Genomic DNA, 25,972 nt, shown 5'->3' with positions numbered 1-25,972 from the left:
TCCACACCATAATAAAACAGTTTGTATCCCCCTCCAATGCTATGCACTTTGCTACCCTTCCACCTGGTCTCCTGCACACACAGTATATCTACCTTCCTTCTCTCCATCATGTCTGCCAGCTCTCTACCTTTCCCTGTCATTGTGCCAACGTTAAGAGTCCCTATTCTCAGACTGCCTTTCCTCTTCTCTCTCTGTCTACGAATCCTTCTACCTCCTCTCCTTCTTTGATCAACAGTAGTCCGATTTCCGCCAGCACCCTGTAGGTCAACAGCACTGGTGGCGGTGGTTGTTAACCTGGGCCTTGACCGATCCGGTATGGAATTCACACTGACGATTCACATGTTTAAATTTGGCATGTTTTTACGCTGGATGCCCTTCCTGACGCAACCCTCTCTATTTATCCGGACTTGGGATGGCACAGAAGTCACTGGCTTGAAACCCCTGTGGCTAGATTGTGGCACTGCTCTCTAATTTGAAAAAAATAAATGTTATCACTTACACACTTGAACATCTCAGGCTCAAGATAGTTTGTTTCAAAGTTTTATTTGTTTTCTTTTTACATTAATTCTACAGCTGCTCCATAACAAACATGGGCATCTGAAAACTGCCCTGACAACATTGAGTTAATATTGCTTTAGCAATTAAACATTTTGAAAATAACAAAGATGTAAAAATAAGAGCTCACATCTTCAGCACCATTTTCAGCATTATTATGTTTCTGATTTTTAGTTTTCAGTCATATTTACTGTGATTTTGTTTCAGATTCATAAAGAGAAGTGCATCATCAGCAAAACAAGATTGACAAAACAACCTTCATCTATAAACGGTGTTGACAGTATTTAACTGCTGTGTAGGTCTCGGCTGTCCAAACAGCAGATACATAGTATTTGTACACTTTGACATGATCTGGATTGAGTCCCTTGATAGTCAAGGAATAAATGATAAAACTGCTGAAGTGATTTGCTTTTTGTATTTTTACTCATGCCTTTTTGTGTTAATGTTCTTTAAACTAGGGACTTCTTTAGGTAGTTAAATATTTGTAAAATGTATATTGTTGTAAATTCATTGTCATTTCCATATATGTCATACTCGGTGTAGAAAATTACTGAACTGTATATGCTCAAGTCAAATACAATCATCTACACCAGTCCTCCCTGAAGTTTTTAAGAATGAGTTTTGTGTGTTGACAGTGTCTTTTTGGTATTACCTTCATGAGTTGGCAAAGTTAGAAACTGAAAACTAGAAAAGAGACTAGAATATAGTTTCAACATGTTAAATACTGAACTAGTTAATATGGCTGCATTTTGGCCAAGAGGCACTGACACAGTTACAGTATCTGTAAGTGTGATGACTTCAGGACAGCCACCCTGTTTTAATTTAACATTAAAGTCAGTCGCATTTGAATGAAAAAATGTTTGTTCAAAATATCTTACACTTACAAAATGACCATAACTATAAAGGCTGTGTCAGGATGAGATGAGTCTTATTTCTGTAAACCAAGCACAGAGTGAAAGAGAAACACTGGCGTCACACTGATTAACTTCTGTGTTCTAAAGTCGGAGCATCTTCTTGTTGTGGTGTGCACACATACAAACACATCTAGCCTTAATGAAACTCAAAAATCAAATGTAGTTTAAATATATATAAAATGAAAGATGTCACATTTTAAGATCATATATATTTCCAAATTGGCTATAGAATTTGTATCACTGAAGTCATGATGAAAACGGTCTCTAAATAGATGTGTAACTACAAGAAAAGTCTTCACAACTGTGGTCCAGGCACATGCAGTAACAACATGGAGAAAAATGTGAGGTACTCTGCATTGATGACCCCATTAGTCGGGATTTCCCATCTTAGGCCAAAACGTCAGCATGTAAGTGTTTTTCAGCCTTGTTTTCCTGCAGTGTTTTCATTAAAACTATTACAACTTTAAAACTTTCTGGTTCTGCTCTTATTATCTAAGATATCAGGCACTGGTTCAAGTCTTAGTTCTTCACTGTATCTAGTGAAGAACTAAGACTTGAACCAGTGCCATAAAAAAAGGGTACACTGGGGTGAAACAGCATGATTTTTAGGCCTGTTTTTGACTCTTGTTCATGTGTTTTTCTTCAGTAAAGCTATCAACTGTTAAACTGTTTGCTTCTGAAACAGCACGATTTTTAGGTGCCAACAGTTGAAACACTGGGACACTGTCGGTCAATACAACCTACCTAGGTAGCAGAACAGATCCCGCTGGCGTCCGTCTTAAAGAACCCAGCTACCACCTGATTGGACAATTTGACTCTGCTCTGTGATTGTACTGTCACTGTCCAATTAGATTCTTCTTCTTCTGTTGTTTAATGACGGTTGGCAAACAGCTTTAGGTGCATTAACGCCACCTTCTAGACTGGAGTGTGGATCAGAACGGCCCCTACCTACTACTATAACAAACTAACCTCACTCAGTTCACATTATATTATCTTGCTTAACGCTGTGCTCTTTAAAAACCTGATAAGTCCTCTGTATCCTGTGTCTCCTGACCTTTTCCTCAACACCTCCTGTAAACTAAAGTTCATTTCACTGCTTAAAACTGTATTTTTGAATAATTCCCTCTCCCGCCTGAACATGTTCCACAGCTTCTTGTACCCTACACATCTCACATTCCCCTGTATTATGCTTCTTTATTAACTTCAATGTGCATTTTAAACCAGTATGCCCAAATTTCAGTCTTGATAACATATCTTCTTCCTTCCTATTTTCAGTACTTCCTCTCATTTCTCCTACTTTCATTTGAATATTGTAATAGATCTGACTCTCGGCTGAACTTTCTCAGGCTCCAGCATTGAAATATCTGCCGTGCACACACTGACAAAGTAGAAATCACATGCAATTACAAACACAACTTTCATCTAGACACGCTTTTATTAGCAGATGGAAATCACCTTAAGGTGTTTTATAAATGATGAACACATTCATTAGCAATTTTATTCTATTATTTCAGACTCTGTGTGTGTCAGGTTAGTAACTTACATCCGATATTATGGATTGGTAAACATAGACTGGGCCATTGTCACTGCATGTCATTTAATTTCAGCAGCACTGCAACAATGTAACTGACAGAAGCTTTAAGATTTAGAAATAATTCACTACATCATAAAAAATATTACAGTCATGACACTAGGACTTGTTGCCTGGGAGGAGATGTGACAAAGATCTAAGTAGCATTTAAATAAATCTCTGAGAGCACATGGGGGTGTGTAACAATATCTGATAATGCTGGAAAAGCCACCCGCCCTCTTTTTTTATTTTTTATCAGCGAGCTGGGGAATCCCAAAAGGTTTGTGCGCTTCTGGGTTGAGGAGAGCTGGAGGAGTTGAAGGGTTGCACATTCCTGCCCGATCGCATAAGACTTCCCAACAGTGGAGTAGGAGGGAATTGGAAAATAATCTTTCATTTTCCAAGCTGAACTAGATGAAGTTATAGGTTGTAAAGTAAAAAAAAAAGGGGGCATCTCAATCAGGCACGTGTTTTCCCTGGGTCGGCGGTGGGGGTAGAAACGGAACAACTGCACCACTGCAACCTGCTTTCTTTCCTACTTTCATAATAATGTGTCTGCAGCCATGCAAGAGCCGAAGCACAATGAAACTACATGACATGATTTTACAATGCATGAAATTTTCCTTTGCCATCCAAGTAAACCCATTAGAAAACTTAAATGTTAAAGACATCTGTTGACTGAATCTGTCTCATATAGCTATCTGGGCTAAGACTGGCAGAATATGGGCCAGACCTGGTCCAAGCATGGCAAACGGTTAATAAGATAAGGTGTCTCTCATGTGGTCATTTAGTCGGGTAGGCTTATTTCTGTGACTTGGTCTTGACCTAGATCAACATAACGAGTCTATAAAAACCCCTATAAAACATACCCTTAGAGGAAACAATGTATAGCTGCATAAAGTGGAGGATTGGCTATGGTGAGAAACTGTTGTCAGACATTCCAATGTGGTGACACATACACACATAGGATACCACAACCAGAGCCGCAGTTATTGTCCGCCTGTCCACAAATCAGTTGGCAACTGGGGTGCAGAGGCTGTGTTTGTATGCTGTTGGATATATTGCGATTAGATCACAGGTAACATAGTATATTTTGGACTTTGGACACATAGAAAAGAATACTTAATTGTAATTCTCAAAACAATATTATGTTAATAAGTGAGGTGACATACCTGTGCACTACATCTACCTTGTCACTTCCGAATTCTTTAATTAAGTGAACACAGCAGACTATATACTAGTGATGGAGAAACCGAAACATTCTGAACCACTAAATTAATATGAAGCAACTGTGCTGAAGTGGTTCAGTGTTTCGAAGCATTTGATATAATCATATATGGCGACATCTGCTGGCCAAAACTCAACAGAGCATTTGTATAGAACAATAAAGGGCAAGGTGTCATGAAACCATCAGGCACTGTTATGTATGTTTAACAATAAAGGTTCTATGTGCATCTTGAAATGGCTGTCTGTTTTGTACACAGAGGTGTACAAAAGCTTACATATACATGTAAGCTTCACTATATGGCCGGAAACCAACAAATTCTCTTATGCAAGAATAATCCAGGAGTATGTTTTCTAAGATGATCTGGAAATATATACACATTTTGATGCTGTCAAACTGGGGATTTGGGAGGCCACATTTTGCTAAGTTGGTTATTGAGCCTTGGTCTAGTTTATGCAAGTAGATATCAATGTAAATGCAAGGCTCATGTAATCCCAATAAACGGCCATATTTTTAATATCTTTTTGCAACATACAGTACTCACATAGCCTTTCCTTTTGACAAATATGTAGCCTACTGTAAACTAATAGAAAACATCACATCTGCCCTCAACCCTAAACGGTTTTATACATAGTATATAATAATAATAAATACAATTAATTAAAAGGAATAAATACATGTCAAGCCTGTTTCCTCCTCGCCTGGAGAACGTTGTTTCCTACTGAACAAATGAACTTGAATCGCTCACCCTTAGAGTGCTGTATTCCGAGTTGGACATGAAGGCATCACAGCCGAGAGCGGTTTCCCACCGCAATACGAGTTTCAACTGTCTCCGAGTTGTCAAGCGGCGCAAACAGCGAACAACCAGTAGTACACGTGTTGGACTTTGAAGAGTTTTTTTACGGACGCTAACTGGATTTGACAGCATTGGTCGGTAAGTTTGTGCCACCACGCCGTCAAACTGTCACGTCAATACACGTTTAACTAGATATACGTTCACAATTTGCGTTGCACGAGTTTTAAAGTCGGGAGTTTGCGCAGCACACAGTGTCAGTGGTTCCTACAAGGGTGTCCAGGATTCCCAGTCATCCAAAAAAATAAGCTTACAAGTAATGTTTTTACCTTCGCTTGGCTTTGTCAGCTGCAAGAAAGTAATGTGGACAAAATGCGGGTGTTATCTTGACCTCTTTTCAGTCTCGACAAAAAAGTGAATTCACATCCTCTGACTCCTAACAGCCTTGCATTGCTTTGCTGTTTTTAAAGTAATTCGTCAAAATGTGTGTGTTTTATTTAGTCAACACTAAATAAGCTAAGCGTTTTGACAACGCAGGTAGCGCTATGTGCACGCTATGTGCACGCCAGGTGATTGTTTACACAGGGAGAGTCTCCAAGATATCCAGGGGAAAAAATGACCTCCGACTCCTTTCGACGTGATTTTGCACGTGCAGGTTGTTTTAAAGCAAAGACATGAGTCTGTTACAAGTGCAGATAAAGGTGAAATACTGTCCTTAATGAATCAAATCCAGATCAGAATCAGTCTAACAGAAGGAATCTTGCCTTTTGGGCAACCAAGGAAAAACAGGTACCATAATAATAGGTTCAGACATGATCTCTTAAAAAGATCTGAATGCTGTGGTTGATAGTTTGACAGTATTTCTAAAGGCTGGATTACGTCTGTGATACAACTTTAACTTCTTCTAAAACTGATGTTTGTGCTGTCATTTTATTCAGCTCCGTTCTCCATGTGCACTTCATCATCATGGCCTGCTGTGAGACAGAAGGGGTGGTGATGACTTGAGTTAGAAACCTGGAACAGACAGCGAGGGGTGACTGGTTGGATTGTTCACAAACTTGTTGTATGTACTGTATATTTGGGCATCAGCACTTGGAGAAACCCCAGTAGGTGCTTCCCATTTGCTCAGCTGTGGAGTAACTCCAGACCTTGTCTTAATGACATCACAGTTTTTTTTAGTGTTTGGCTTTGGAAGAGTGCAAATTGTAGTCATCATTGACCTTTGACCTTGTAGTCTAAGCATCAAGCTTTTTTTGCTACATGCTGATCAAGCAGATACTGCACTTTTATTACCTGTCTGGAAATTAAAGGTTCCTAATACTAATGAACATGTTAAACCCACTGTCTTCATCAGAAAAACATTTGCAAAGCTGATAAAAAAACAAAAACGAATGGACCCTGCATTATTTACATCTATGTTTACTAGCTTTTTGCTATAATAAAATAGAAACAAAGGCTTAACTAGAAGAGTCTCAGTCGACTGACAGGTCTCTGGACTAATAACTCAACTATTGGACTATTAGGGGGCAGCCCTTCCTCATACAGAGAACAGCATGTCAGTAAGTGTAGCAGTGTAATGTCTTATCAATTGTATTTGAACAACAATGGGGGTCTATGGCACAGATGAATAAGCTGATCTAGGACTGACAGACATTAACTGCTGGTGCAAGCAATTTATTGTTGGTTTTAGTCTCTGTATGTTTAAAATATTTCCTTTAAGCCTGTTCTCTAAGTCACATTACAACAGAAGACTTTATGGAAACACTGTAATATTCCTTAAGTTTGGTGTTTAAATACACATTTTCTCTCCTTTTGATATTGAGATTTGTTTGCCAATGCTGATATTTGAGCTAAAGGTTACATTTCAGTTTTTCAGAGTAGTCTTAAAATGCTTTAAGATGTTGAACCTGAAGCTGCTTATAGGGTTACTTAATTGTGTGTTTAGACGCATGGTAGACATTTCCTTAATAACTGCTGTGATATTGCCAGGCTAAGGCGTTCACTTTGCCATATGCTGTCCCCAACAATGTAATGTGCTCTGGAAAGAAAAAAGCAGCTGATGAGCAGTTACTTAGAGGTTTATCAACGGCACTGGAGTTTGTTAGCGCATATGAAAAACCTTTAACTGATTGCCTCGGGCTCACAACAAAGAGTCTTCTCTGTAGCAAAATTTGATATGGCTCACCATTATTTATCCTGGTGTGGGCAACCATTGTTAAGCCTTCATTCTCCTTCAGTTATTAGAAACACACAGGCACATATTTCATTCTGTGCTCCAGGTTCAGCATCCTCCCTCTTTTGAGTGATCTTTTGTTCTGCCTTTGTATGTGTGTATGTGCACACACGCCATCACACACATATCCACCATGAAAATACAGTCACCCTTTCTTGAGTCAGCCCTCTCCCCCTGTTACACTGATGCACACACAAACAGATATACACACACACTCACACATAGAGGAGCCCCTCTTTCTGAGCGGCTCTGCTGGCGTCTCTTTCAGCCCTGCCCGCTAATCAAAGTCATATGTTCTCCAGGTCCCTCGCATGAAAAGTCTGTTCTGTTTGCAGCTCTGCTCCCACTGTAACCAGCCCCTCACTTTTTTACTGACAGAGGGACTTTGTTAAAAGTGAAAGGTAACCAGCAAAGGATCGCATCCCACGCAGCTGTTTCAGGTCAATTTGACAACATGTTCATGAGAACAGAGAAATTTGTCTTGAAACTTATTCATTCCTGACAGATCAGTGTATTAAAGGTGCCTTAACTAGGATTTTACACATTATCTGTTAAATCAAGTGCCAAAGTCTGGTCCATAAATTGACCCCTGCTATCAAGTGAAGGCTCTAAGAAGTGTTTTTCAAACAGTGAGTAGTCGTTTCAAACAGCCAGCCATGGCGGAGCTCTCATCAGCTAGAAGTCCGAAACAGCGGCTGCCAGACTGAAGAGGTTGTGTTGTTTTGTGCAGAGAGAGAGAGAGGGGGACAAAGAAAGATGGGCTTTTTAAGATGGAGAGCCTTAAAAGCATCCAAAGGACTCAAATTTAATTCAGATGTCTTCTTTCTGGATGTGTTAGCGTCTACAGCTAGTTACCTCCACCAAGGAGGTCATGTTTTTGGTTCCACATGTGTGTGATGGTTAGCAGGATTACAGACAAACGGCTGGATGGATCATCACCGACTTAGGTGGGGGGCCAAGTCTAGAAGTGATTAGATTTTGTCTGAAAAAGGTTAAGGTCACAAAAAATAATGGGGGGGAAAAAAATCACAAAAATCCCTATCTTTAACATGGGGCAAGATTATTGTGCTTGTTTTGGTAAAATTAGCGTCCTAGTGTGGTCATAATTTTGAATTAATATGATTTTAATTTCAAACTTTGTCTAACATTAGCAGTAACCAGTCTTCTACTGGATCGCCAAATTTAAACAGAAACCATGTTTTTAGGGCTTGTTCTTCCTATCTACCCACAGTCGCTCTGTTAGTAATGCAAAAATCCAAATTAGGATTCGTTATAATCCTCACTGATCTCTCTCTTTGTCTAGGTTTTGCACTGCATAGTAACATTTGTTCATTTCTTTTCAGCTATGACCAGTTTAAGGAATGTGGTTCTATTGTAGTCACATGATGCGTCTTTTCTTCTCCGAACCCCCGTTTTGGGGGTGGGGGTGGTGGTCCTTTGCATCAAGAGTGCTTTACTGCACTGAAGATTTAAAAGGAACTGTGCCAAATTTCTGTTTGTAAATCTTCGAGATGGCTGTGAACCATGATTTTTAATTTGCAATGTAGTTCCACAACACTGTCTGCCTGAACTTACAATCTATTCCCATTTCTCTTTATTATGCACAGACCTCTTAATAAGCACTGTGGCTCATAGCTTAATACAGCATTTTCACAATATTCCAGGGTTTACTTGTCAGTTCTAGTTAGTTTTTGAATGCAAGTTCCTTTTTCCTATAGCTTTATTTTTCCTATAGTTTCTTGGAGTTTTTCCTCCCCGCTGTCGCCTCGTGCTTGCTCAAGGGGGATTTGTGGGGTTTTTTCCTCTATGATAATAATAATAGTAAGGTCTAGAGCTTACTCTGTAAAGTGTCCTGAGATGACTTTTGTTGTGATTTGGCGCTATGCAAATAAAATTGTATCAAATTTGGTTAATACTGATAGCAATACAACTATCAGATCACCACATCCCTAGTTAAACTACATTCTCTAACATGTAATATTCTTTCTACTGGCCTGCTTTTCTTAATTTATTCTTCACTCAGTTGGAGTTTTTATTATTTTTTTTAAGGATCTTGCACATAAGTAAAATCAGTGTCTGGTACCCCACTAGTTTTTGCACAAACAGTCACCTTTTTGGCATCATGAAAGTGCTCATGACTAAAGAGTAAATCTGGTTGTACTCTGTCATTGCACAAACATCTATGTGCAGTGTGATGACACCAGTTGGAGTGTCACTCTGTTGTACTCGCATGGCACACCCTTTTTTGTGACCTCTACACAACAGAGAAGGGGATTCCTTCTCTCCCTGATCTGCTTATTATGCTGGTGGAATGCTGAAGATCCAGCACTGAATCTGAGAGTGAAGTATTTAGCAAGGTATTTTGGAGGCTCACAAGGAAAAGTGACACTTCATCTTAGCTCTCATTTTACATTTATACGTATTGTTTATTTTGTTATTTACTTTCCTTTGCCTGCTGACTGTGCAGTATTAAAGTAAGCCTTATATAATTGAATATATGAAGGTTTTTCCATGAATCACATTGCTGTTTTCTACCTCACTGGCTGGGCTTTATTTTGCTGTGCTGCATGTGAAGTTGGACCTAGTCACATACCAGGCCATGAGTCATCGTTCAGATGAGTTGTGAAATAATCCCTCATGAATGAACATTAGAAAAGGGCTTTTATGTGAGAGCGAAGCCCCCCACCCCATTGAAGGGATAAACAATGATTTAGGATGGGGGCTCCAAAATTGCTCCAGTCCTGAGACCGAAACTCATTAAAGCAAATTGTTATTCATTCTGATTGACCACACACGAGACAAAAGGATCATTACACACAAGGGGCATTAGTTTAAAAAAACCATAATTTCAGTACGTGGTTGAATGTCTCTGAACATGTTGACCAGTTTGACCACTGACCCAGTTTGGAGCTGTATCAGAATTTAAACTCATTGATCAGTTATGACCACTTGGAGCCTTATTCTGTCATTTGTTTATCAAAGGATTGTGCCTCACAGCCATTTATTTCACAGTGATTACCATAAATGTAGGACAATTTACGCACTCAGAAAACAAGTGCGGCTGACTTGACCATGCAAACGCTAACGGTGGCTCACTTGACCACAGTGAATTATCCAACACTGGCCATGTTCTGGCTAATTAGGTTAACTTGTTAGACTAAATGACCTGTCCAGCAGAAAACAGGCACCTTCGACATCATTCTGGAAACATTTGTCCCTCATCAAATATTTTCATCAGGGAAAGGCTACACCTATGTTTATCCTCATCTTGTGCCATCGCCTATCCCGTTTCTTGACGACGGGGGTTCACGCTTCCTTCCTTTTCCTCGAGTATAACTGTGATGGTCTGTTTCTTCACATTGTAGTTCTTAAACTCATGACAATGCTTCCCATTGTTTTTAATGTTACTTCTTCTTCGTCTTCCAAGCCTCTCCAAATCCAAGCTGCTACTTCAACGTGAAACAAAATGTCACACTTTAGAGTCAGCGTGTAGTTTGTCCTTTATGTTCTACTGTTAAAACATTTTTTAATAAACATGGCTGCTCAACATGGCGGCCTCCATGACAGGGGACCTGCTCCTGTGTGGATATAAAAGGCTCATTCTAAGCTAAAGAAAATACAATGATTCTTATTTTCTGGTGAGTCCACGTTTCTTAAAACATGATTTTGCTTACTATAGCCCACTTCAGCTGATGAATCCTTCTAAATCTTACACATTTCAGCTTTAAACTCATTATGTGCTGTCATTATATTCTTACCACATGGTGTAACTAAAGTATTGTGCTCTTAAAGAAAATATCCAGTACATCATTAATTGAACCGATGTAGGGCAGTTTGGAAATCCCCTTTTGTGATAAACAAGGCAACAACTGACACACACAAGTATTACAAGTAATACACAGTAATACATCTGATTCTGATTATTTCCAGTTTCTTCAAAATTGTCAGAGGTGCTGAGATCATCCCCCTTTTGCTTTCATCAGTGTGTGTCGCACTTTATTGCAGCATGAGAAAAGTTCTTTTTGGAGGAGTAAACAACAGTGCTCTTCTAAAGCAAAATGGGCGGAAAGCTGTCTGCTCTTATTTCATCAGGTTTTTCAGCGGTGAAGTTGAGACTGCGGTTTTTTTCCTCGCGTCTACTGAAGCGACTGCATTATTTAGTTTTGTGCTGTAATTGTCAGTGAGATGACTGTTAAGGTGAAACGGTTATGTCAATAAATTATGCACATTCTTCAGAAACACAGCTTGATTGGCAGCTGAGTGCAGAAGGCCCGTCCCTCATGTCATTCTTCCTCTCTTTCACACACACACACACACACACACCCTTTGTCTCTCGCTCTGTTGACGACAAGATAGCGAACAGGAATCCTGACTCACTTGGAAAACCTGGAGCATTAGTTTTCAAAACTTTTACACAGCATATATCTACATTAAATGTAAGTGGTGTAAGAGAATGATAACCAACTGCTTTGATTTTGGAATTTGAAGAGTTCTGTGTCTTGGTGTAATGAGTGCCTTGTGCTGTACAGCACTGTATGTAATACAGCAAGTGAAGCAGAAGTGATTTGTTTTCTTTTTGGTCAATGCACTTGTCATTTTGTGTGACCTGGTTTCCTGTGCTGGATGTGCCCGTCTGCGTTTTTGGCCCAAGGCTGAGATTTAGCCTGGAAGAGCCATTTGCTTTCTTGGCCCGGGTCACAGTTCACTGATAACAAGAGCTACTGTTTAGCTTGTGTGCGTGTGGTTGTTTTATTTAGGTTACTAAAGTCTGCTCTGTCACCAGGAAGTATTTTTTATGGCCGCTTTTTGTTTTGCTGTTTCTGTAAATAGTAAGGGTTAAATAGAGTCAGTAGAACAAACACCAAATGAACAGCTGTAATGCATCTATACCTAATCATACTTGAGGTGCACATGCTTCCATTTTAAGGAACCACAGTGCAGAAATATTATCCCCTTGCTAATTTCAGAGTGTTTTAAATTAGCTTGATGGCAAGCCCAGCTGTCCTTCATGTTTGTGGGCACAAGGCTTTAGGATTTAAAGCTGCAGTGTCCAGCTTCATGCCTTGAGTAACCAAAACGTTACATTAGTAATGACCTCCTGACCCACCATCGCACATGGTCATGCCATAACATATGTTATCAGTTTGTCAAGTGAAATCAGCCTTGATGCTACAGCTAACATCTGTACATTCGCTGAAGCAACAGATGAGCACAGGTGTTTTACATCTTGTGTGCTGGACATTTTAGCTTTACTCAGCCTTTATGTTTTTTTTTAATTATTTCCTGCAGTTGTAGTTGTTGCTATGATGTGTCATAGTTGCTAAATCTACTTCGGTAGCTATTGTACGCCCAAGCTCATGGCAAGTTGCAATCAAAACAAATAATACAAATGAAACTTGATTTGTGATTTCAGTTGGCAGTTAGGAATATGGGCATGTACATACAGGTTCGTGGAATGGTGGAGTACTGTCATACTATAGCATTTATTTGTCCTTAATTTAAAAGATAAAGTGAAACACTACTCATTTATGATTTGATACCAAGAGAGTAATACACTATCAGATGTAGTGGCTCATAGATTTGCATGTATTCTTTGCCAACTTTTGATATATCTGGTTGGACCTGTTAGTTGACTGAGACATGCAGGTGAGAATGTCCCTGTTATGGATCAGTGGCGAGTGGATTACTCAACAGAAGTAATATGACATGATGATAACTCTCTGCTAACAACACAAACTTTGATTTTGATCTGCTCAGACGCAGTGGAGCTTTTTCCCCACCAACTTTAAAAAAAATGAAGATGCAAAGGTTGTTAATCCTATTCTGTGTCAGGTTTTATTAAATATGTCTGTTGGTCAACAGTCAGAAGGTATTTGCTCTTAATCAGCAGTGTAACAGCCAACACAGGCACCTTGATGTGTCTGTGTGAGTGTTGCCTTGAATTTACCAAGAATCAGTGAGCTGAGCCTTCTCTTCCCTATCTGTATTTCTCTCTCTTCCACACACCCTGTCTAGCTGGTCCTCCCTCTCTGGGTCGGTCCCACATTCTGACTGTGGTCAATGCATTTCGGTAGCGAGTTAAAGGGCTGTGGTCACTCTAATTATAAGATGTCAGGCACTAGTTTTTGGACTTTTGCACCGCTGACCACCACCATGATACCAGAACCACACAATTATGTGTACTTGTTGTGGGTTGTGTGTGTCTGTTAGGGATCTATGTTCTGTTAATGTGTGTCCAGCTCTGATTTATTTGCCTGCTAATGTAGTAGATCAGCATTGACAGAATAAGTGACCTTATATCAGGTTTTTCTGAGATGCTGAATAACAAACATCTTTTTTTATTTATCATGTGTGATGTAAGCCAGCTGTTGAAAATGGAATATTCGGTTTCAGAGGTGTCCTTAACTTTTCTCTTTTCCTACTGGCATTCTGACAAGTCAGCATAATTGGGTTTATCTTATTAAAGTCTTGTATTGCAAGACCACTGGACAGTATCAAAAATAAAAAGCTGTTAGTGATAAATGTAATCAAATACCCTGATAATATTAATGAGTGTTTGGTTTGGAGGAGGGAGGTTTGAGAGAATGTCAGTGTTTGTATGCATCAAGTTTGTTCATATTTACTAGCATTGTAAACATTTTTTGTTTTTATTAATAAAAGACAAAGAAAAGTGAGTGCAAAGAGAGGGCTTGGGAATGATGGCAACGAATATGAGATGACAGCCAAGTTCAGACACGGGGCTTTAGTCCACACTTCACCACAGTTCACTGGGAGCAGAACTAAAAGAGAAACCAGACACACAAACAAAAGTCAGAAAGTATGTGATGCTATGCTGAGTTGTGGCAGTCAAAACCTTTTCTATGTGACAGTTGAATGCCACAAAGGCCCTCTAGCCAGATGTGTGCTGGGAATGCTTCAATCTGTTCTGTTTCTCCAAGACACAACATTAGGGAACAATTCAAGAACGAAACACCAAGAGGTGATGATCCAAAGAAACTCGGTTATTGACCTGACAGTGACAAATTGATGCTATTGTGGAAAAAAAACAACAAAATAGCTGGGAAAGCATGACTGATGTGTCTGTGTTCTGTCTGCTTCTCTTTCCCGCTTTTTGTGTCTCTCAGGGCCTTCAAGTGGATAACTGCCATAGATACATGTCAGGACCAATCGGAGCTAGTGCACACGGGCACGCACACGGCCATGTAAGCTGTGACTGTGAACTGCACTATCAAGGAAATTCCTCAGTCCTCCAGGGTCAACTCTGTGTTCTCAGCGTGGTGGTTTGTACAGCTGCACAAGCTTCTGTTTGTACAGTACACAGACAGAACGCGCTGTATGGATGCCTTAGTCACCGAAACGATCACTAGAAGCTGAATTTATACGTAAGTGTCATGAACTCTGAAATACACATTTAATGCTAATTATTGATGATGAAATGAGTGCATGAAACGAGCATAAGTGTTATGTAAATAGTCGATCACACAGCCCAAAGGAAACTGAGAGAAATGTGTTCCTGTTCACCTAGAAAGAAAAAGGTTATATACTCTGATATTTTTGGAAGAGCAATGAGAGAAACCAGAGAAAGCGGGACTCGCTGTCATGACTCATCTGGACTGCCTCAGCTAACTTGAAAAACATGAGAATGTTGTCACTTTGCTCAGTATACTGGGTTTGAAGTCTTCAAGTTTCATTTCCTCTGCAAATTTAATTCCCTCTTGCTGCTCTATGGAGCCACTAATTGAGATGGACGAGGTCCCTGTGAAGAAGTCTCCAGTGTACAGAGGTTTAGAGGGTCTTTGAAGAATGTATTTGACTGATGCTTGCATCATGAATAGAAAGGATTTAAGCCAAACCCCGAAGGCCCTCAATGCTTTTACAATCTTCTGCTTAACTGTAATTAACATCAAAGTGTTGCTTCTTTTTAAAGCTGCAGCAAAGCAGAGTATAGAGCAGGATCCTACAGGGAGACACGATGGCTACTGAAGATGATCAGACACAGATTGGGCCTGTAGTCCTGGCTCACCATGCTTCATCTCAGTCCACTGGAAGGAGACCCAGCAGAGAAGCCAGTCATGCAACTGACAGCCAGGAAGTACGACGATACTCTGAACAATTGTGGCAGTTCAAACAGCAGAGTAGCCCTTCCCTCCTTTTACATAGGAAGTTGTCCTGTGACAGTTGGAAAGGGACAATTTTGGATGAGGAATATGGGTGTTTGGATTACAGCTCAGAACTCTTGAGTACCAAAGAGAAACTTTATCCACAGCTGTCAGCTGGCATGAGAAATGACAGAATAACTAACGCAGTTACTTTGACAGCTGAGAAAAGTTCAGAGGGATCTCTGTGCCAGCTGGACACCCCTGGAGAGGGCGTGGATGTGGACAGAAACAGAACTGGCAGCACCCATGGTTCCTGCTACCTCTCTAGCCTTTACATGACTCCAGACACTTACTGTTGCGACAGCCCCAGATCTAGTTCAAGCCCCAACTCCAGCCCTGTTCATAGTCCATGTCTCAGCTCCAGACCCTCTTGTCCCAGCCAGCAACACATTCGCCGCAGCAGCCTGCCTACTTCAATGATGGCTTTTCACAAGGTAATAAGTGAAGATGCTGTGATTACCTGCAAATTCTGTACATTTAGCTGCTACATCAAGGCTGTGTTGTGTGTTTTGTGTGCTCAGAATGCTTGTTTCTTAGCACCCAGTGAGAAAACCAAACATCACAGCATTTACACTGTGAATTTACTCGATTAAACACTTTGAAACACTTTTAACTGAACAAAAAGCATCATCGTGAATGGTTTAATTTGACACGTTTTCTGTTTCTAGACATCACCCTGCCTCTCATCGCAATGCACTCCATCCAGTGAACCGAGCTCCTTGGTGTCATCTCCCTGTAGTTCACCCTGCCCCAGCCACTGCCAGAATCCCCAAAATGGGCACATCCGCCGGCAATATGTCAACAATGTCTACTCGAGTTTAGAGAGGCTCAACAGGAGGCCCAGGGTTAACAAATGCTCCCTGGAGAAAGTATTCCAACAACAGTCACCTCTTGAAACCATGACAAAATCCCTGGGGCAGGATGAGAGGTCACCATCAGGAGTGACCAGGAACTGCAGCGGAAACGACAGCAGCAGTGAAGTGGATGGAGATGGTTTCTTGGACAGCACAGTTAGTACGGAGCTTGTAAGGAACCGTAAAGAGCGTTCCACGGTTCTAGTCAGGCGCTTCTTCAAGAATAATCAAAAGGTATTTATGTGTATGACACTTTTTTCCTGTTTGTCTTGTGATAAGTTTGTGTTTTATTGTGTGTGTATATATCTTGAATAAATGTGTTTATCATGTTTATTTCTTAATTGACAGCCTTTATCATTTATAATCAAAACAATAAGAAATGCTGAAATACTTTTACTTCTTTCCAAAAGGTGACCAAGTCGGTGTGTACTGGAACCAGAGCCATTGTCAGGACACTGCCATCAGGACACATCTCAGAGGAGGTCTGGGAGGTGGTTGTTTTTCATAAGACATGGCAACCTAGCAAGAAGGATATGCAGCTAACCGGAACGCGTGATGTGGGAGAAGAAGTCCGAGTGTGCAAAGGGATGCTACACTTTAAGCCACAGCAGGTAAGAGAATGAATACACACAGTGTCTCAAATAGTCAACTCACACCCAGGCTTTAGTTAATCCGCTCATGTCAACAGAGAATTGCACAAGTACATCCCAAAAGGATTTCACGTACATCCTGCAGTATAAATCAGCACATTTAAACATGTTTTCCCTAATCATCATAAGCCAAGAGGTATTAAGGTTGCCTTTTTATGGGTTTAGGGAATATGTTACAGTCCTGGGACCTATTCAGTCTTTATGAAGTTGGCCTTCTATCACTGATGTTTTGATGTGCTTATTCTGTAAATGCTTTAAAATGATGTGACATTTCCACACAGAATATGCTGTTGTGTTTATGTGGTTTGCTTTTTGAAGTCTCTTTTTTTCTGCCTCAAGAAAAAGTGCAATACTAAATCGTTACAGTGGCGCAAGAGTGTTTATGACTTGATTGATTCTTGGTTCGGTGGAGAAAATTGTTCTTGGCTTTTGCTTTCATCTGTTTGCACTGAAACATTATGTTTGTTATGCATGAAAGAGGAATGTTTTGTTCAGAGGATATGTTAATAGATCAACACACACACGGTCAGACACACATGCCTAAAACATATACACACAGGCTCTTTGTTCAGGGCAGACTCCTGCTGTGGAAAAATGATTTATTCTGTGTTGGTTCTGCTCTCCATATTACTGACTGTGCCTTCTGTGTGTTTGTGTGTGTGTGTGTATAAACGGGCTGAGCAGAGTTGGCATCCACACTGAAGTTACAGCCATGGAAATCGGAGACAGAGTGAATGAGCAAGACAGTGTGAGAAAGTTAGAAAGATTTGGAGGACTGAGGATAAGAGGCTGAGTGTGACAGAGAGAGGCCATGGCCACTGCTGTGAGCGTGTTTTTATAAACTTGAAAATCTCTCACAGGAGCAACCTTGGCAGTCACAGTTAATGGAATATATAACAGAGCGGTTACGTTAATCGAATATTTTTTGTGATTGGCGGAATTTTTCTTTTGAAATAATGATGGAAAAATGTGACGGGCCTTTGTCATTTAGACCAATAAGAAAGCAGAGAGCAGTTTACCCCAACTTACACTATGGCTGCTAAAAGTCCCAGTATTTGCTATGGCGTTGATTAATGAGGTGAAAAGGAGGAATTGATGTGGTGGCTGAAGGACAGTTGAGACCGTATTCAACACATCTTGTTATCTGGGAGCTGACAGTGCATTGAACAGCCATAAGTGGAGGCCAGGAAGCGCGTCTGGGACGGGTCACAGAGGGGTGCAGCTGTGCATGTGATGCAGAAGGAGCGCATGCTGCTGATTCCTCCTGGAGAAATGAGCGCTTCATGATCGGGAAATCCCACGTTCGACTTCTAAACACAACTTAAACTTTGGCTGAAGTGGAGCCATAAGTCCAGTGTCCAGTGTGGCAGCAGCGCACAGGTTCAGCTTTCAGATGAGCATGAGAAATTGTCTGTCCGAATACATAAAACCTACTGACGCTCACTTCTGCAACAGGCTAGTTACAGCAGGTCAGATGAGTTTAACGCAGTTAGCCAAACTTGGTGTAAAAGGGTTGTTCATATTTTAATGGTAATTGTCTAATTTTGTAAAATTGCAGTGTTCGTTTTTGCTTGTTTAAGCAACAATGGCTGCAGTGTTTTTAGTGGCCTCCACTGTCACTGTGGGGAAAAAGTCACATTGACATGAAAAGTGTCTGCACATTAGCTTACTTCATACATGAATCATTTAAATGATGATCTTTAAATTGAATGCATTTTGTTTTAATCATTTGCTTTTCAGTGCTAAAGGTGAAAACATGATGAGGTTCTGTGAGAACAGGATCAGAAGCATCACACAGGATGTTCTCCTATTGTCTTTGCTACAGTATCTTATCCCTCTTCTTCCTGTAAAGACACAAAACACATGGAGACTGAAGCCCAGTGTGTTGAGGACACATACAAGTTACATAGTTCCAAGTTTATTCTGTTCATTGCCAAATAGCATATTGTATTTTCCAGTTTCTCCAAAAGGAGTATTTTTAATTAAATTTTGTCCCTGTAGATATTGAAAGGAGGACATCTATGTGGGCACATATGAGTGTGCACATGACTTTGTATTTTATACGATGGGATTCCTACACGTGCAAGTTTGGCTGGCTGTGTCAGTACATAATATTCATGAATATATGTTAGTGTTTTTTATGGGTTCCTGTAGAGCCACAACAGAGCCAAGTACTGTCTTAGGTTCCTCACATATGGAGGGAGTTTGTATAATCTTGCTGCAGTGTGGTTTCTGACTTTGCCAGAGTGTTTTTATGAGTCCTTTGCGGTTGTAGAAATACGGGCAGAGTTGAGTCCAGGCAGAGCTGTTTTAATAACCAGACTATTGAAAATGGGGGAGTTTCCAGTCCTTCCCTTGTCAAAACACCATCTGAGCTGCTCCTGTTAGGGGTCACTGGAGAAACTCTGAAAACGCTGAGCAGCAGTGAATCAGCAGAGCTGTGGCAGAATTGCCTCGGGATCATAAAACTGAAAAAGTAGGAGCACATCTCATTATAAAACAAATGCAGATCATATAGTCAAAAATGTGCATTTGCAAAGAAACACCTTCCTTCTTTTTTGTGTTTCTTCTTTATTAGATCATATACAGCAGATAGACGCCACAAATGAACAACAGAGTGTGCATTGTTTGAGTGAGAATCTTAAACATAGTGTTTAATAAACCAGGAGACAGCATGTTTCTTCTTATGCCAAACCATTTGGTCTGATTAATAGGTTTCCATTGTAATATGTATGTTTTAATGATTTCATAGAGAGGCCAGAGCTTTATTTTCTTTATGGACAGGGCGCACTGCCATGTTATAAGTACATGCACATCAATAAAACGTCGCACACAGTTTCGGTCTGTTTCTACTCCCTTCTGTCTTTCACACATGCACATCAATAAAAAGTCGCACACAGTTTGTCTGTTTCTACTCCCTTCTGTCTTTCACACATACACAAACATGCTTTATGGTACACAGGTGTCCTGTATGTGGCAAGCCTGACTTTGTAGTAATCATGTTAAGGAGTTTTCTGGAGGTATCCTGTGGCCCCACATGTTTATTGCTTCAACTAATGAGGTGAGCCAAAGAACACAATGATTATATGAAGGAGGGATCGGAGCAGGGCAAGAGCAGCAGAGAGAGCGTAAATGAAGGGTAGCACTAGGAGACAGAGAGAGAAAAGGATCTTAACAGTGGAAAAATAAGAAAGGTGTCGACTAATCAGACTTAAATTATTGGAGAGAGAATAAGGAGAGTGAGGAAGGAAACAAAAAGCCATTGTAGATCAAGGCTAAGCCACAAACTTTGCATTATTAAGAGACATTTACATCATTCTGTTCTGTTTGCAGCAAACACAAAAACCTTCCCAAATCTCTCTGAATAAAAGTATTATAAATGGAATGGAAATATTTCTTAGCACAGCACAAAAAGTTTCAAGGTAAAATGAAAGCAGGCAAAACGTCTGGTAAGGGGATGCAATCCATTTTGCTTTCCCCCCCATCTTTAATACTTTCCTTTTTGTCCCTTCTGGGCTCCATAGTTAGCTGGGCAGCTGCTTAATCCTAGGAGGCAAAGCTTGAAAGCAAAGTGTTTTTGTACCTCGCCCGTTATCCTTGGCATATTTGCACTCCCTTAACAGTACCGATAAGTCGTTAAAAAACAAAATTAACACTAGTAACTCTCTTTAAATTGTGCTGTGTGTCAGGGAAGTTTAACACAGGATAGGGAGGTGTTTCATTACTTTATGTAGGTTTTATGATGGATTGCTCACATCACACGCCTGCCGTAGGGACTAAAGAGTCTCTGTAATCAAAAGCATTTTATTGTTTGCCCGCGAGAGGTGGATGCTTGGAAATATATCGTCTTCCCGTTCAAATAACCTTAAGGGACAGGAACACATACTTCCCTCTCCTCTTGGGTCACTCTGTGCTTTCCTGGTATCTGAGCTGGGACAGCAAATCACAAATGTCCTGTGCTCTCCCTCTCATACGCTGTTGTCACAGTATTCTTGACCAAAGCATTTTAAACACAACAAGAGCTGGTTAACAGCTCACTGAGCCTTAAAGCTGAACTACTGGGGAGCCTTCAGCACATTACTATATACAAAAACCTCCCACCTTCCTTTGCCTAATGAGCAGCCTGAATTCTTGGGTGCATGTACAGTATCTGTGTATATTTGTTCAGGTTCCAGCTCCCTTGGCTGATTTTGACTGAATGTTCTTGAATTATATTTTTAAATACAGCAGCTTGTAACTTTGATTTACCATCAAAGAACCACATTATTTCTTGCTTACTTGTTTACTACATTTTGTACTTGTTAACTTGTTAACTCTTTGTAATTTGCTTAATGTAGAAATTCATCTGTAATATATTTAGGACTTCATCACATGGGGGTGAATCTGGTCCAGTGGAAGTGACCTCTTTTCATGACCGTCACTATATGTCTATTGCTGTTTTTACAGTAGGTGGAGCTCAATTTAAAAACATTGTTCACCAGAAATGAGTCGTGTCTGTCAGCTTTGATTCACAAAAACAACAGTCCGGACTGCAGACATCATTTCCTCTCTGGGTGGACAGTGGGAGATTATCATTTCTTGTCACAGTACTGTGCTCTGTCCTATAGACACGCACATGCACACTTAACTCGGTTGCTTACTTGATCTCTCGTGTGGTTGCTTTGCTGTTGGTCATAATAACAGCCACACACATATATCTCAATTCCTCTTTCAGTTTTTCCTTTCAAAAGTTATGGTTATTTGATAGTTTTCCCCTGTAAAAGTGGGTAATAATATCCCTGATATCTTGTCTGCTGAAAAAGTTGGAATGTCAAGCATATTTCTAAGTTAAATTTCATAGCCAGACAGCTGATTCAAGTGGAATACTAACAACCAACATATCAAATTGAGCAAATTTTCCGCCTTTCTACATGGCTATAGACACACACACACACACAAATGGATCTATCCCCAAACCAAAATTGTGATGAGTACTCCCTATACAGTGCCTTGCGAAAGTATTCGGCCCCCTTGAACTTTGCGACCTTTTGCCACATTTCAGGCTTCAAACATAAAGATATAAAACTGTAATTTTTTGTGAAGAATCAACAACAAGTGGGACACAATCATGAAGTGGAACGAAATTTATTGGATATTTCAAACTTTTTTAACAAATAAAAAACTGAAAAATTGGGCGTGCAAAATTATTCAGCCCCTTTACTTTCAGTGCAGCAAACTCTCTCCAGAAGTTCAGTGAGGATCTCTGAATGATCCAATGTTGACCTAAATGACTAATGATGATAAATAGAATCCACCTGTGTGTAATCAAGTCTCCGTATAAATGCACCTGCACTGTGATAGTCTCAGAGGTCTGTTTAAAGCGCAGAGAGCATCATGAAGAACAAGGAACACACCAGGCAGGTCCGAGATACTGTTGTGGAGAAGTTTAAAGCCGGATTTGGATACAAAAAGATTTCCCAAGCTTTAAACATCCCAAGGAGCACTGTGCAAGCGATAATATTGAAATGGAAGGAGTATCAGACCACTGCAAATCTACCAAGACCTGGCCGTCCCTCTAAACTTTCAGCTCATACAAGGAGAAGACTGATCAGAGATGCAGCCAAGAGGCCCATGATCACTCTGGATGAACTGCAGAGATCTACAGCTGAGGTGGGAGACTCTGTCCATAGGACAACAATCAGTCGTATACTGCACAAATCTGGCCTTTATGGAAGAGTGGCAAGAAGAAAGCCATTTCTTAAAGATATCCATAAAAAGTGTCGTTTAAAGTTTGCCACAAGCCACCTGGGAGACACACCAAACATGTGGAAGAAGGTGCTCTGGTCAGATGAAACCAAAATCGAACTTTTTGGCAACAATGCAAAACGTTATGTTTGGCGTAAAAGCAACACAGCTCATCACCCTGAACACACCATCCCCATTGTCAAACATGGTGGTGGCAGCATCATGTTTTGGGCCTGCTTTTCTTCAGCAGGGACCGGGAAGATGGTTAAAATTGATGGGAAGATGGATGGAGCCAAATACAGGACCATTCTGGAAGGAAACCTGATGGAGTCTGCAAAAGACCTGAGACTGGGACGGAGATTTGTCTTCCAACAAGACAATGATCCAAAACATAAAGCAAAATCTACAATGGAATGGTTCACAACTAAACATATCCAGGTGTTAGAATGGCCAAGTCAAAGTCCAGACCTGAATCCAATCGAGAATCTGTGGAAAGAACTGACAACTGCTGTTCACAAACGCTCTCCATCCAACCTCACTGAGCTCGAGCTGTTTTGCAAGGAGGCATGGGCAAAAATTTCAGTCTCTCGATGTGCAAAACTGATAGAGACATACCCCAAGTGACTTACAGCTGTAATCGCAGCAAAAGGTGGCGCTACAACGTATTAACTTAAGGGGGTTGAATAATTTTGCACGCCCAATTTTTCAGTTTTTTTATTTGTTAAAAAAGTTTGACATATCCAATAAATTTCGTTCCACTTCATGATTGTGTCCCACTTGTTGTTGATTCTTCACAAAAAATTACAGTTTTATATCTTTATGTTTGAAGCCTGAAATGTGGCAAAAGGTCGCAAAGTTCAAGGGGGCCGAATACTTTCGCAAGGCACTGTATATTTACTGGAACAAATTTGGTTGCTGTCCCTATAGGTGTGGCAGTGAGACGTGCAGCGCTGTATTATTGTATCTATGTTTTGAAAGAGGCTATTCATAGACAACAAGCATTAACTTGACTGTCTCAAACAATAATATTAAAATACAGCTTCTTATATATGGAAGATCTTGTTAAACTCATTCTTGTTTGCTCGGTGGTGTTCTGTTCCCTCCCACTGTTTGCTAGATAAATATCCATGTTTGTAAAATGTCCCAGCAGTAACTCTCGCAAAACATGTCTTGGTTACAGATTAGTGCTTATTTCAAAGGTGGCAGGATAACAATATTTGCCTGATGTCATAAGGTGAGGTTAAGCTGACTGGCTTTCCGGGTAATTGCTTCAATAAATACTGGTTCATATCTTTGTTAGGGTCATCAAGTATATTTGCGTGGAACCAGATAAGCATTAAAACACGAACTGTATGGATGCACATACAGTACATTGTGCTGTTATATCTGTTGAATGGATCTCAGAGTCACTGGCCTGCGATGTGAGCTGAGAATTTGCGTGCGTTTGCATTTGAATTATTAGTTTAGTGCTACTAAAGAGGTTGAAGTGAACGAAACTACAATTACAGTATGCTTGATGCTGCTACTGGAAGTCAGTGTAAACCTGGGAACACAGATTTTGTTTAAATTTAGAATTATTGGGGGAGCCCACGTGTACTGGCTGCTTTTTTGTTTTTTGTCTTTTTCAGCTGTGCAGGCACGCTGCAGCCTTGGTTGCTATATGTTTGAGTAGGAGGCTTTCAACCAACCACTTGCTGTGAGTCCACTATAATGCACTGAATGAGGAAAGAGCTGAGCATCTAGCCAGCCTACTGCAGGATACTCCTTGTGTTTATTTTTTGTGTGCAATCAACAAGGGATGTGAGTGGATAAAAGTAAACATTTTGCATATATCCTATGACCAAAACGATGAATTAAGCAACTGTAAATTGCGTCTTTGTGGTAAGTAAAAATGTATTTAGAGTAAAGTTCAGCTGCTGAAAATTATATGAAACATACAGTATTTCACCCAAATTGGTGATTGTTTAAGAGGCTCTGGCCAGAATGGTTTGAAGAGTGAAGCATTGCAAATGGAGCTGGAGCTAAGGTCTATTTTCATTATTGATTATTCTGTTTAACTTGTTTATAACAAAACAAAGAAAGGGGGAAAAACAAATCTGAAATACAGTATCAATCTAGTTTGGTAAAAGAGCAATAAAGAGCTATAAATAAAAAAAGAATGAACTAAAATGACATAAGAAGTGAAAGTTTCAGATTTGATGGACAGTCTTGTTTCTGGATTATGGTTTGAAAAAAATGCTACTAAACTCAAACTGTGTACAAATAAAAAGGCTTAGTCTTAACCCCCATGTATATAACACTCACCTAACCTTGTGTTTGTCACTTATGTTCCTTCTCTCGTGCTGTGCCACTACAAAGTAATGCGCCGAGCAGACCTCTTTCTCGCTCAGCTGGGTGTTGCGGCTTAGCCAGATTAGTTTGTGTGTGCGTGTTGAGACACACTCTTGTTTAGTCAGATGTCTGCTTACACAGGAAAAAGTGGTAGCACAGTAAATATCTAGCATGCCTTTGTAAGGAGGACTGTTTTTCACAATGAAAATCTCTTGAACAATGTGACCTCTTGGCTCCTCACGCTTGGCAAAACCCCATATTTGATGGCATTTTGCAAGTTTACATGAATGCATTGCTCTAGAGTGGACATGTGACTGCTAAACTTATTTTTGTTGAAACACATTCCGTGTGTTTGCTTTTGTGGGGTGACAAAAGGGTGTCAAAACTGCATGCGGGTGTGTTTTTGCTACATGGGGTTAAAAGGTGTGTGTGTTAGATAGATAGCTCAGGCCTCTCGCCTCTCTGTGACAGTGTGGGAAAATTGCACTGCTCCAGAAGTGTCCCTACAGAGACTGATAAACTACCGGTCAGGACCCAGCATATAAACACACAGAGTGGAGAATTTTGATCCCCTGAGGTGAATGCAGTATACTGTGCATACGCACGCACTCCTCGTCAATGTTACATAGCTTATGTGTGTCACTTATTGAGTGGAAATGCATTTTTATGTGGCATTTTGTCCAAATACACACCACTTGAATTCTTTCCGTTTAGGCCAATACAGTGTAATATGACATGTAAATGTACACACATACACGATATAACTTGCCATCCTAGTGATTTCTCACCAGCTTTTTGTTCTTTTGACCTCTCCCAGCTTCATCAGTGTCATGTGACATACTATAACATCTCTGCTCACAACACTCTGACTAATTGGCTGCTACATGTGTCATACAGTTTCTGTACTCCCCCGCTAATGTAATTATATTAACACAACTCAACACAACACCTGAATTAGGAAAGA

The 25,972-nt window shown here is 40.3% G+C and overlaps 2 protein-coding genes across 9 annotated transcripts in view; both read left to right on the top strand.

The window, feature by feature from the left end:
* The window catches only part of LOC109962877 (sialoadhesin-like), an 11,459-nt gene extending 10,661 nt beyond the window's left edge, over positions 1-798 (top strand). Inside the window, exon 8 of the mRNA XM_020604953.1 lies at positions 763-798. Coding sequence (XP_020460609.1) covers positions 763-770 — 8 coding nt within the window. The 3' untranslated portion in view covers positions 771-798. The remainder of the gene's footprint in view (positions 1-762) is intronic.
* A 4,225-nt stretch (positions 799-5,023) lies between these two features.
* plce1 (phospholipase C, epsilon 1) overlaps positions 5,024-25,972 on the top strand; it is an 82,446-nt gene continuing 61,497 nt past the window's right edge. For 2 of the 8 annotated variants that reach the window (XM_020605040.1, XM_020605039.1), the window contains exons 1-5: positions 5,025-5,198; positions 14,415-14,672; positions 15,218-15,883; positions 16,118-16,537; positions 16,714-16,914. In XM_020605040.1, the coding sequence (XP_020460696.1) occupies positions 15,263-15,883; positions 16,118-16,537; positions 16,714-16,914 (1,242 nt within the window). In that variant the 5' untranslated portion in view covers positions 5,025-5,198; positions 14,415-14,672; positions 15,218-15,262. The other 6 variants (XM_020605034.1, XM_020605035.1, XM_020605033.1 and 3 more) reach the window with 6 other exon arrangements.

This window comes from Monopterus albus, unplaced genomic scaffold (genome assembly GCF_001952655.1).
Source record: "Monopterus albus unplaced genomic scaffold, M_albus_1.0 scaffold69.1, whole genome shotgun sequence".
Classification (NCBI taxonomy): domain Eukaryota; kingdom Metazoa; phylum Chordata; class Actinopteri; order Synbranchiformes; family Synbranchidae; genus Monopterus; species Monopterus albus.
Note: the sequence above shows the minus strand (reverse complement) of the source record. Positions and strands in the feature narration are given on the sequence as shown.